At 38.2% G+C, this 13,972-nt stretch overlaps 1 protein-coding gene across 1 annotated transcript in view; it reads left to right on the plus strand.

Annotated features, from left to right (window-relative positions):
• The first annotated feature begins 1,366 nt into the window (after positions 1-1,366).
• MMP16 (matrix metallopeptidase 16) overlaps positions 1,367-13,972 on the plus strand; it is a 334,023-nt gene continuing 321,417 nt past the window's right edge. Inside the window, exon 1 of the mRNA XM_036829818.1 lies at positions 1,367-1,993. Coding sequence (XP_036685713.1) covers positions 1,862-1,993 — 132 coding nt within the window. The 5' untranslated portion in view covers positions 1,367-1,861. The remainder of the gene's footprint in view (positions 1,994-13,972) is intronic.

Here is a 13,972-nt window from a genome sequence, read left to right on the forward strand (position 1 = left end):
TTTTTGGCAAGATGTGTCTCAACATTTTCCATCTGCATGACCTCTTGTAGTTCTACTTCTTGCTTTACCAATTCACCCATGAAATTTGCTTTGTCAATTCTCTCTTCCACCTCACCGAGGTAGCTGCCATACCTGGAACAGTCTTTATTCTCAGCCTTACCTACATTTCTTTCCCTTGGGCTCCTCTTCCCCTCTGCTGGTTGCCAAGGAGAAGCACGTTTATTGGCAGGGCCCCCAAACAGATGTCTGCCTGTCTCCCTTCCCCCTTTCTCTTTCAGCCAAACCATCACCTGCCAAGGGCTGGTGGTTGCTGCCACCCCAGTCCACTGCCTCACACTGCTGCGGCTCGAGTCCTTTTTGGCAGCCTCTACCGAAGTTCCCCTGCCAGCAGCCTCCTCCTCTTGACTGCAGCTCTCCTCGCTCCCGCCAGCCTCTCCCCCGCTTGGTCTGCGCGCAGCCTCTTCCTCCCGCCCTAGCCAGCTGCTTTACTCGCCTTTCTTCAGGCTGCTCCCTCTCCTTTCCTCCCCAGCCCTTCCCCAAGCTCCCACAGCGCGGTTCTTTCAGGCGCCCCCGCCCTCTCTGGCCCGGTGTTGTGTTAACACCCGGACCACCTCTCCGGGGTCCCAGTGTGTACCTGTTTCCACCAGACAGAACATCTTTGGAAAGTGAGCATTTTCCTCGTGCTTTGTATTTGACTAGATTTCCCTCACGCCCCCACCCTTTGCCTTCCCCGCGAGCCCAAAAGGCGGGGTGTAATGATGGTAGAGAGAATTCAGGGAGACAACAGGCCACAGGCTTGGTTGGTGGGCCTCAACAAAGTTTTGGACGCTCAGGACTTGCCAGCTCAGGCTTTTTAAACTTGGCCTGCTGGCAACAGACCCGAGCCCCCAAGCAGCGCACAGTGACCCGGGCGCTCCCTCAGATTCCCAGCGTCTGTTCGACTGAGGACGACGGTCGCCCACCGGGACCAGGCCTGGGCAGCTCCCCAGCCCATACCGGGGTCCGCAGCCTGAGCCCCACCCAGTCCCCGGCAGCGGAGGGGCGCACTTGTTTCTAGGTGCTCGGCGGATGGTGGGTGAGAAGAAAGAATGGAGCCGCCCAGGTTCTTGCGTGCTTGTCTCGAGGATAAGGGGTGGGTGGTATGTTAAAGACCACGTCTCAATTCAGGACCCCTCTCCCGGGCTGTCTACTTTCAGTGCGCGGTACAGTGGCAGTTCCCCTTTACCAGCCGTCTCCTTTAAGAAGCGCGCGCTTGCGAGTCGGGTTGTGTGAGTGTGTTCGTGTGCAGATGTGTGTGTGTGTGTGTGTGTGCGCGTGTGTGTGTGTGTTTGTGCGCGCGCGCGCCGAGGGCCCAAGAGTCAGGCAGACCCCGGGAAGGAGGAGTTATGTAGATTACGGATGAACGTTCTGGAGGGGAGCGAGGAGAGGAGGGAAGGAGAAGCAGAGGCGAGAGAGCGAGGAGCGGCCGAGGCCCTTCCCGCAGAAGCAGGAGGCGGTAGCGGCGGAGGAGGAGTGGGCGGTGGAGGAGGAGGAGGACGCACCCTCTGGAGGCGGCGGCGGCTGTTGCGGCTGCGACTCGGTTCTTTGAGCCGGAACCGCCGGTGAACTTGGGCGCCACGTTCCCGGCCGCGGGCCCACGAGGATGGTGAATGCGAGCTGCTGCTGACTTTACCTCAGCCGCTGCTTCTCTGGGGGCTGCCGAGCGCGGGGCCCTCTGTCTCCTCCCCTTGCCGGGCTGTGGGTGAACCTGCAGGCTCCTTACCCACCCGGAGGACTTTTGAAAGGAAACCAGGGAGGGAGGGAAAGGGAGAGAGGGAGAAAACGAAGGGGAGCTCGTCCATCCATTGAAGCACAGTTCACTATGATCTTACTCACATTCAGCACTGGAAGACGGTTGGATTTCGTGCATCATTCGGGGGTATTTTACTTGCAAACCTTGCTTTGGATTTTATGTGCTACCGTCTGCGGAACGGAGCAGTATTTCAATGTGGAGGTAAGAGTACGAGGGCTTTCTTCCTTCCCCCTTGCCTGGGCTGCTCCCTGAAACATATCGTTCACTCGTCAGATCCTTGTAGCTCACAGCAGCCAGGGTCTCAACACATTGTTTCCCTTCCAGCCGCCAAGACCCGTGTTGAGTTTCCCTGTCTTAGGTGATGGATGCGCGTGAGACTGAGAATCCGTTATCCCCAGCAGCACAAAGCACCGTGCTGCGCGCTCAAAGACACAATTGTAGCCGATCCATGCTTCTTATCAAGGAAAGAGGCGAAGACCTAGAAGACCTACATATAGCAAACGTGTAGTCTGATAAAAGCAGTTTGAGTTTATAATAAATAAACTGCTCGGGAAACACAGAATTCATTGCTTGGCATAATGTGCTGCCTTGGTATTGTTCCTGAAATCTTTTTCCCTGTGTTTTGTGCCTAACAAAGGAGGTTTAAATCAAAGAATCTAGAGGAGAGCGTGGGAATACTTGATATGTTTAATAACATTACTTTGTGATAAAACACTTGACTAGACAGAGTCTTTTTCTCATTTAGACATAACTTAATACACTGTAATTAGATCTGGCTACACAGAGGACATGAAATCCATCTCTTTAAGTGTTTTCACTTCCCCTCCCCCACCAATTGAAAATAAATGTGGCCCAATGTAATAGTTCTGAGGTGTGTCTTACAATTCGATTTCACACTCTCATGGCAAAACATAGAGGATTTAGACTGTCATTTGCTTTACTTTGATAGCTTTGGGAACAGACAGACACAAAGCAAAAGGGAACTTAAGGATAACGACTTGTCAGACCTATGCCAAAGTACTTTTCCTGTCATCAACTCAGCACTAAAGCCAGTAACATGCAATAAATCAATGGAAGCTTGTATACACCTGGGCTCTAACCAGTTTATCACCTACACGGTGGAATACAAAGACAATAAGAGGGTCTTAGTAAAATATACTCCTTTTGGTTAGATCTTCTGTCACTTCAAAAGAATTATGATTAAGTCTCTGAAGAATAATGTGATTTTTTCCCTATATTGTTGATTTTTTAAAGCTTATTTTCATTTTGTTGGGTGTGTGTGTTTACACAACAGCAGAACCTGTTGCACAGTATTTGAACGTGTTTCATGTAACAGATTTATATACAAAGTGTGCATAATAAATGCCATATGTGAGGGCATATTCTGAATATAATTCTCTGTATAAACTCTTCTTAGGACTACATGTAATAAGTGGTGGTTAATAGAGAAACAAAGTATTTGAAAAAGTAAGAACCATTATCAAGAGTTAAGTTTACAGATATTAAGTATGATTATATTACACCAAAACCCTAATTCAAACGAAAACTGTTTAACCCTTTGAAAAATACAACTTTGTTTTTCTGAATAAAAGAGATGGAAAGGGACTGTAAGTCCAGACTTTTCTTGGTTGCAAATTTGAACTGTTGGAATTGCATGCCACAGATGGATTTTTGTTTCTAACATTTAAATCAAGAGATAATTTAATGTGGAAATGAAAAAAGTAAGCAGTTCATAGACTAGAGGAATGAAAGTGGCAAGCTGTTATTTATAAGGTTATAAACAGAAGGGCCTATTGCTTCAGATTGGTGGTGGTGGTGATGGTGGTGAGGTGGGGTGTGGGGGAGGTGGTTAAAAGTAGGGGCTAGTTTTTATCTTGCTCAATCTGAAGAGGGAGGGAGAGCCTGGATTCATGGCCACCTGCTTTGGGAAAGTCTTAGATTTGCTTTCAGAGACTATTGAGATAACATCAGTGTATTGATGATTATTAGCTTTCCTTTTTGAGCCTAAATAAAATGTGCGTGTATTTCTTCATAGTTTGAATCCCTCAATCAGTTCAATAAGATATTATTATGGGAGAAAAAGTTATGATTTTGCTAAAAAAAGATTTTATTTTGAATTTCTGTAATTTCTTCTCTATCTTCAAGATACATGTTAAAAATTGTTCATGGAAAAAAGAGGGTTTTTTTTTTCCTCCATTTTTAGAGTATTTAAGTTATTACATCCATATTTATTACACAATGCAAAGATTTAATTATGAAAGATAAGAGGCATGTGCCATCTGAGACCTTAAAAATGGTATTTGATACAAAGGAGATTTTCTAATTATTTAAAGTAGATTATGTTTTAGAGTTTTGTATTCTTCCCAAATAGCATTTTTTAAGCATTTGAACATATCCTTAGCTGGGTTTATATACTTATTTGTGCGTAATGATAACCTCCTTTTTTTAAAATCATAAGAATAACTGCTAGGTAATTCAGCATACTATAAAGAACACGGATGACAGGATATTTTGTGACATGAATTTCTGCCTGATTCACTTTTATTAGATGTTTCTTTTTGGTAGGAAACACTAATGGGAAGAATAGTCCATCACATCTTCAGAAAAGGCATTTATATTGTGTTGCGCATTCTGGTTGCAAAACATAAACTGAGACTGCTTTATTTGACTGATTCTTAAAGACAGTCTTAAAATAAACAGTAATGGTATCAATCATGCATGAAGCTCATATGATCATACATTTTTTTTTCTAGCAAGCACACTAAGTTATTATAGTTGGAACGAAGCTTCTAAGAGATGCTTTTTATGCTGACAACTGAGATTACAATGCTTTATTCCTCGCTGAGCTTCACAATTGGTGGGACCCCCATACTTTTCATTTCTACAGTTTAAGGTTTAAAAACCTATGTTCCCTCCCCACCTAGGTGGGAGGGAGTTGGGTAGAGGTATTCATGTTAACTCTTTCCTGTCTGATTTTGAAAGTATAAATTTTGAAATTTTTAATTATTAGAGCAGGAGATATTTGTTAATATGCTGATGAAAGCCTATTACAGGAAAGAGTGCATTTTGTTTGTTTGCTTTTGTATTTAAGAAGCAAAAAGGAACATCTCTTACAGCTAAGAAGAAGGGTAAGACACTAACAGAAGCAGTACTATGGAAGAGATTCAATAAATTCCCCTCCTTATATATTTCTGGTAGAACACTGTTTAGTGCTAAAATTTCACTATACATTTGTTTAAAGATTTTTGTATATCACTGGATCCATTTTTGTGGAGTGCGCCTTTCAGTATGTAATCATTAGCATGATGCAAAGGAGGTACATTGCTAATATTAACTAAAACTCAAAGACTGCTGTCATTGGACAGCAGTCTGAATCAGACGTGTTCATTGGTCAGAAGAAGCTAAATTGTTAGCAAAGAATCATGATTTAATCTGTACACTCTAAAAAGTCATTTTGTCTCTAAAATAATTTTCTTGTTGTAGTGGGGATTCTCATGATCCTGGGACTCCTTTATTTATTTATTTATTTAACACTGCAAACACTTTTGTCATGAAATTAAGATAGAATAAATATAGTTCATAATCAATAACTTTCATCATCAACTTTCATAGTTTGTCAAGTGTTAAATATTTATGTGAACATGTTGTTTCTTTTTTTAAACAATAGCACACATTTCTAGTGAGAAAAATTATTTTAAGCCAATTTAATGGTAAAATAAAAGCATGTGATACTCTGAATGATGCACATATCAAAGCATGAGAAGATGACTTTTGGTGACAAAAAGAACTTGATAAAACAAAAATTTATTTGTTCCTTTCTTTGTTAAAGAAAGAAGAGAGATTCTAGATTTCAGAAGGCTGTTTTATGACAAATACTATGAACTGTGAGTGTAACCCTCCTACATTTTTCTTGCAGTGTTTAACTGATTTAGTATTTATTCACCTTTGTCAGATTTATCTGAATCTACCTAAAAGTTCAGAGTTTCCTTGGATTAGCTTTGTACTGCGTATCATCTTAGCAGTAATTAGTGGTGAGACATTTCAGAGATAAAAAATTATACTTTACAGGTTTTAAAACGTCAGATGTTGGGATCTTTTCTCATATCTCTTATTTTCTACTTGCTTAAATAATCAACATGCATTATTTTATTTGCTCATGGAAGGATGGTGACAACGTGATCTGGTCAGTCTCCTTGAGTAAGGATTCTGACTACATCCCATAATTCTCCATTGTAGCAATTTTATACTGGTCAATAACAGGGGTTATTGACCTTGAGTAAGGGATTCTGTCTCCCTGAGTAAGGGATTCTGACTACATCCCATAATTCTCCATTGTAGCAATTTTATACTGGTCAATAGCAGGGGCTGCATAACTGATTCACAAAGGTTTTTAACCTGCAGCAACATTCCATGCTTTGGAATCCCAAGTGTGCTGGCCATTCAGAATATCATAAGAGCCAAGAACTCTGACCAAGAAGCCAGAAGACTCACTAGTCCTCAGGTTCTTCAGCTTCTCCTGTGTGTTCCACCTTAACTGTGCCTTTCTCTGTTCAGAATTGCTTGGTCAGGTTGCCCAAATCTAGGGTTATTCATGAAATCCTTACTAGTGAGCCTATACCAGTGAGGTAGATTGTCTCATACTACCCCTGAGAAATCCACAGAGAATAACCATCCAAGTCCATCCCTTTGTACAGCTGGGTTTTCTCTTTCAGTCTCTTCATCCCTATCAAGAATAGAGTTGGGTTCAATAACAGCTTTTTAATTTCTAGAGTCAGGTTAAAAGTGATAGATCTAAAGTTTATACTTTTTCTTATTCATGCTATTTCAGGTTATTAACATAAGAAAATTTTAATGCACTTGTTCAGTGGTATAATTATTTTCTCTTAAGTTGGATTAATCAATTATTTTATGTAAATTTATTTTTCTGCCTGACCTACCGTAAGGTACTACTCAAAATGTACCTGTTCAGAATATTTGGTAAATGACCAACTGAAATTATTTCTGGACCAAAAAAGGACATTGAACATTTAAATCAATTAGTTAAATTTGTTCAGTGTCAGAAGAGAAAGACTTATTTCATTGTGCACCTTCAGGAGCCTTCTGACCCTTCAGCACATATATTTCAAATTGAGAAAGTCATTTTTCATGTTACTTTCCATCACAATTCATTTTAAATATCTGTGAATGTAATTATATTCATCAAATAATTTTTTATTGTGGTATAGTATAGTGATTAAGAGCACGTATTCTGATTACTCATCCATAAAAAATAATGAAATAATGCCATTTGCAGCAACATGGATGGACCTAGAAATTATCATACTAAGTGAAGTAAATCACAGAGAAAGACAAATATCATATGGTATCACTTATATATGGAATCTAAAAAATGATACAAATGAACTTATTTACAAAACAGAAATAGACTCACAGACATAGAAAATAAATTTATCATTACCAAAAGGGAAAGGAAGGGGGAGAGATAAATTAGGAGTCTGATATTAATAGATACTACTATATATAAAATAAACAACAAGGACCTACTGTATAGCACATGGAACTATATTTGATATCGTGTAATAACCTATAATGGAAAAGAATCTGAAATGGAATATATATATATATGCATATAAAATTGAATCACTTTGCTGTATACCAGAAACTAATACAACATTGTAAATCAACTATACTTAAGTTAAAAAAAAAAAAAAGAGCTCATATTTTGTCACCAGATTGCCTGGATTTTAATCCCAGCCCTTTTACTTGCAAGTTAATTGTTAAGTCAATAACAGGCAAGATAACCTCTGTGAGCCTCAGTGTACATATCTGTAAAATGGAGATACTAACAGTACTTGTCTCATAAGGATTGTTCTGATGATTAAATGAATACATGTATATCATATTAGGTAGATAGATAGTGGATAGACAGGAACATGCCTTCCCATAGTTCAATACTCCATACTATTTAGATATTGTTAGTAAAAATAAATGCTGATTCAAAGGTATGATAGCATCTAATTACAGAAAGTCTATCAGGTTAGGATATACCAGCTGGTCTAGGAAGATTTTATTTTAATACTTTTTAATTTTTACAAAATGTAATATATTGAAAGTCAACCAAGCTAACATCAGTACATTTTCTTCCTGTGGGTTTTTCTTAGTTTAGTTCAGGAATGTGATTTTCACATTTTGTCTCATCATCTGTTACTATCATAGAATGTCAAGTTCAGCTCACACCTTCTTTTATAAGACTGAATTTGCTGAAATCTGTTTATCTTTTCTTCTAATACCATGGAAAAGAAGTAGGCCTTTATGATTCAATGGGCCTGTTTATTTTAACTGGCTCAATGCCCAAGTGCTTCCTATTCACATTAGGAGTAGGATTTGATATATAACTTAGACCAGCTCTATGTTATACCCCAAATTCAGACCATAAAAGTCTTTTTTTCTTTTAGTTAATAGGGGAAGGAGGAGGATGGGCAGAAAAAGGTATTAAAGTGGTTTATTCAATGACAAAGAAGTTTAAAATAAAATAACTTGTGCATGTAACATTGGGGATAGAAGATAACTAGCAATATAGTATAATGTAGCCCTAGGACAGAGGGTCAAGGGACGTGGCTTTTAACTTTTGCTCTTATACTAACATAGCCTTGATCTTCGGCAAATGACAATTGAACTAACCTGTCAGTAAGGCCATTTCCAAATTTGAAGTTCTATTGTATGAACCTCCAAGCTTTAATTTACATAGCCAAAAGGGGAAAATGTACATATTTATCCTGTAAATTTTGGGGCAACTGGCTAACAAATGTTCAGATTTTTTCTTTCTGAAGTGCCTATCATGAAGAAATACAGAATGTGCAACTTAAATCTAACATTTGTTATCTTCTGTAGTGACACAGGGTGTTCCATTTTGGAAACTATCCTAGCCTTCTGCTGAGTAGTAAAAACACTGGCAGCAAATTATATGTAATTTTAAAATCAATTTTTTGCCAAGGTAGCAAACTTTAAAAATTTAATGTTAAAAACATGGCTTGACGTTATTTTGAAAAATACGTGTCATTTACAAGTGGTATTTCAATCATAAAAAGGCAAGTTGGAATGAGATCAAAATAGTTTTTTGGGGGAGGGTCTCAAAATTCAAATCCATCTATATCTATATATAAAAAATATACACATATTTTGTAGTGAAATGAAGTACTTATACTGTATGTCCCTTTTGCCCACTGTGGAAAATAATTTTGGCGCCTGGCTCTTTGAGGGTTATTTTTGTTCTTCACAACACATTTGATTTTGAACGTGAAAAATCAGACTGCATTTGTTTTATGAAATATGCAGCTTATGCAAACAGCAAAAATATTCCAGGTTAAAAGGATAAACTACTAAGTTAAAATACGTGACACTCAACTTTTTTCTTTTGCCTTCTTTCCTTGGGATAGTCATTTATAGATTTTGAGGTTATTCATGTAATCATATTTGATTGTTGTTTCCTATCATTTAGCACTCTGAATAGATGTTCTTTGTCATAGTGTCTCACCACTACCATTTGGCATTGTGCATCTTTGGGTTTGGATCAGTGGAATATCTTGATGAGCCACATAACAAGTTTAGGCAAGAGAGTAAGAGTAATCCCGCAATAGGCTCCTAACCTTTTATTGTGACCTGTGGGTGTAGTATATAAAAGGAGGCTAGAGGGAGCTATTGAGCCGTTTAAAGATTCCAATGGTAGAACTTGGTTTAAAAATCAAGGCCAGTAGGTGCAATTAGATGTCTTAAAATGAATCATAGCCAATCATAGAGAGCTTAAGGAAATCAATGAACTATTCACGATTTAATGTGTGACTTAGGTTTACTGATAGCCACTTGGTACCGGTTATTACATATTTGATGAACTAAGAAGGAAATGAACACTTCTGGAGGAGTTTCGGAGGAGTTCTGGGCATGACAATATGAGAAAGATTGTTACAATGTAGGACGGCTTTATATCTCCCTTTTAAGTGTAGAATAGGTCAGACACTATACATCGTAGTAAATGTAGATGCTTTTGGTATTCTCATTTTAACTAAAATGATGAATGAAATAATTGTAGTCTTACAGATTAGAGGTGAGATAAATCTAATTTGATTATGCCTTTTAGATATATAGCAAAAATCCACTTTTAAATGCTTGTCAGACTGAGGTTATTTTATTTTTTAATGTTTACCAGGGGATTTTATTGAATAACTATTTTTTGATGAAAGCACATTTTAAAATATAGGTTTTACCTCTTTATCTTTTAAAAAAATATGTAAGAAATAAGCCACAAAAGTGTGAAATAGTGCTTTACCTTTAATAGGAACCTCAAATATGTTTTCAGTTGACCAGATTATTATATAAGTGGAGATTAAACAGGGGGCAGTCACTAATGCATTGGGGAATGCCGACATTTAATTAAGATATTATAATCCACTTACAAACATTATTCAGATTTTTTTAAAGTTTTTAATCTCGTCAATTAAGTGAAATATGGATATACGAAGTAAGCCATGGCCCCACAGACAGATATTCTCAGGAGAGATAGTCCTTAAAATTATGTATTCAAATGACCAAATAAACTACTCAATGCGATGGAATTTTACAGTATTTGTTTTAGTCATGCTCAAGTTATGGGGGAATAAACTGCCATTGTTTTAAGGAAGCTGGATACTTTTATGAACTTTATTTCATGTCCCCAAATTGCATGCACCTGAGGTGATGTCAGTGGAATACAGACCTGTGCCTCTCCAGGTGCTGATGCAGTCAGACCCTAAGTGATGCCAGTGGAAGCATATTTTCCATGGGAACTTTTCACTGTTGAATTCATACCATGTGTTAATAGTTTCTCATTGTTTATAGCAATTAGAAATTTGAATTTGTTTTAGGTTTCTAATGTCTGTGTATTCATTCTCCCTTTAAACAATTGCAAGCCAGTTCCTTCTTGTGGTCCTACTTTTTCTTCTAGTTGGAGTCTTGAGGGACTTTGTATTCTAGATATATTACAGGACACCAGGCTTGGAAATTGGGTAAAATTTTACAAGAAGCCACATTTTTTCTCTTCCCTCTTTCATTGTGAATAAGGCAGAATAAATTCAAAGAACTTCCAGAATCAAATGTACACTCAGTGATTTATATGAAATTGATAACCAACTTACAAAAACTCACTCCCAGTTACAGATAAAACTCTTTTGGAAATCTGTGTGTTTTAATATTACAACAGCTCTATTCATAGAACTTGCTAACTTGCTCCTGTATGTAGATGGAGTGAAATCATTTGTTAGTCCCGTGGATGACTCAAGCAAATTACTAAAACAGTCTTTGCCTTATTTTGACCATTCATAAAATGGATCTGTGATCTTTATTGCTTGTCTATAGCACAGGTTTTGTAATGACAGCATTGAGACAATCCCAAGCAATCTCTTTCTTAGGTAAGAAAAGGGTATATCTCAGTTTTTTCATTCCCGCCGATAACCGGGAATGTAGAAACAATTATGTGCCAGCATTATATTCTAATTAGACAAGGTCCAAATAACCAGTAGAATAGAAATACCTGGAATTGATTTCACTGAACACCTTATTTTATTGATAAGAAAAACGGAGTTAATTATCACTGGTTGAGCATTTGCTATGTGCCTGATAGTGTTCTAAGTGCTTCATATATTTTAACTCATTTAAATTTTATTACAATCTTGTGAGATAGCACTACTATTTCTCTTTCACAGATGAGGAATCTGAGGCATGGAGAGGTTGAGGAACTTGCCAAGGCCACCTATCCCTGAATTCTCCTGAAGTGGAATAGCCCAGAATCAAAGCAGGCAGGTTGGGTATGGAGCCCAGGGTCCTAACCAAGTAAATACAGGCAAGAAATAACTCCCAGGTTCCCAGTAGGGACAGTGTAGTCCAGTTCCATTGCTCACATCTTTTATATTCCAAACTGAAAAGAAATCATTGACATGCATAAAGAAAATGCTAGGTCTATCCTAGTATAGAGACTTACCTGGAGTAAAAACTGAATAGACTGTTGTTGATTTGATTTGTTGATTCAAGAGTGATTATGTGGTGCTCAATATAAATTTACTGTTTAATACCCTTTATGATTTTTTACTTATAGAAAATTGGTAACCTATGTTAAATTGCATATAATACTAAATGTGGCATAATCTTAATTATATGTAATATTAAATTAATCATAATATCTCATTCCTCAACGATTTTTCATGTTTCATGTTGTCACATTAAATGTGATTTTCAAAGGTTTTAGGAAGTTTTGATTACATTCCAAGATGAAAAGAGTAGAACATGTAAAGGAAAACCTGTTAGATCTGTGTTCCAGTGCCCTGCTGGGGAAGAATATGTATGTATATGGTTGCTGACTGGCATGAGTTATGGAGTTTTTTAATATATTGCTTTGATTGGGTAGAAGCTACAAGGAAACAGATATATTTGATCATTTCTAATATATTTCTTTATTTTAATGTAAAAGAGAACTTACTCAGAAGTAGATCATTTCAGAGGTGGATGAGGTGCCTCAGAACTCGCTGTTTGAGAATAGGCCTGATATCTGGTTATTGTCTTTATTGTAGAGGCAATGGAAACTTCATCTTGGTGGTTGACCTAACGATGTTTTAACGATTCTTCAGTCCTTAAGATTGTTGCTGTATATAGCTTTCATGGCTCACTTAGTTCATTTATTAGCCTTTTAAGGAAAGACTATTTTAAACCAATTTACAAAGGTGACTTTATAAAACATTCTCAGTGTTAAGTATCCATTCAGCTATCTCTCACTTTCTCTATAGGCAGTATATCATAATGGCTATACGCAAGAACTTTGGAAGGAATGCTTAAAAATCTTAGCTGTGTCACCAAAGCTCAGTGAACTTGAGTGAGCAAGTTACTATTTATTTCCTCATGTGTAAAATAGAGGTAATAATACTCAACTCAAGGGTTGTTCTGAGATTAAAGAGGTGGTTCATGATAAGTAATAGCCTTCTGATTTACTATCCCCTGCTGAAATAAACAAACAAAAAAAGGACAAACATATGAAACAGTGGTTTTTAAATCACTGGACATCAGGTAGTGAAGGACAGTCATCCCTGAAAGATGGGAAACAAACAAGATGAGCCCTATGATTATATCAATTTAGTTCATTGAGAGGGTTTCCAGGTGATAGTACACGGAAGGCAGAACCAGGTTGAGCCATACAGACTCCTTGAGTTAAGGAGATGAAGCTGGGAGTATGGAGAAACCAAGGAGTTTAGAATTCACAGGTCAGAATACCAGAAAGGAGAATTCTGCAGAGAGAGAAAACACTGGAGATCTGCAGAGCATTCCCCTTGAGTATTCAATTAAGAAGTGACCTGCACATTCCTGTGAAGTAAGTAGTGGAGGCCAGAGAAAGAATCAACCAACCGGATCAGAGGGGACCATGCCTGGAGATCACACAGGGCTGGGAATAGTGCCCATTCTCACCAGCCACATTGGAAAACCTCATCATTTACAGGGTGTTGGGTAGAGTACTCAGAAGCATCTTGCTCCAGTAGTGGGAAAAAAAATCCCTGGACTGAAAACTGCTCTAGTTCTGCTTAAAAAGTCTTAAAAGCAAGACCTTAAAGGATCAAACTTTTTCTAAGTGACTAAACTGATTTTCACAGCAGAACTCAGTAAGACATATGGGAATACAAAAACCCAGCACTCAACAAGTTAAAATTCACAATGTCTGACATCCAATAATAAAAATTACCAAGCACTCAAAAAAGCAGGAAGACACAATACATAAAGAGGAGAAATATCAATCTGTCTAAACTGTCCTCCCTCAGTGATTTCCATCACTTGGCACCACCTATCACATGTGTGTTCATGTGAGAAAAGTGGGCACCAATCCCCCAACTTCTTGCCCTTCACTCGTTACTTCTAATCAGTTGTCTTTTTTTTTTTTTCCTATAACATGCATCTTCGGTCTGTTCATTTCTCATATGTACTTGGCTACAGCCCTACTTTGAGCCTCTATATCCAGTCTGGACATACTGTATTATCCCATGGTCTGTATGACCTCTCATGATCAGACCCCACCACTCTTTCTAGCCTTATAGCTCAAAGTTTATCTACTGAGCCCTGTGATTTAGCACAGCACTCAAACTAAAGATCCCTGTACAGGCCTAAAATTATTGA

This window comes from Balaenoptera musculus, chromosome 17 (genome assembly GCF_009873245.2).
Source record: "Balaenoptera musculus isolate JJ_BM4_2016_0621 chromosome 17, mBalMus1.pri.v3, whole genome shotgun sequence".
In the NCBI taxonomy this organism is placed as follows: Eukaryota; Metazoa; Chordata; class Mammalia; order Artiodactyla; family Balaenopteridae; genus Balaenoptera; species Balaenoptera musculus.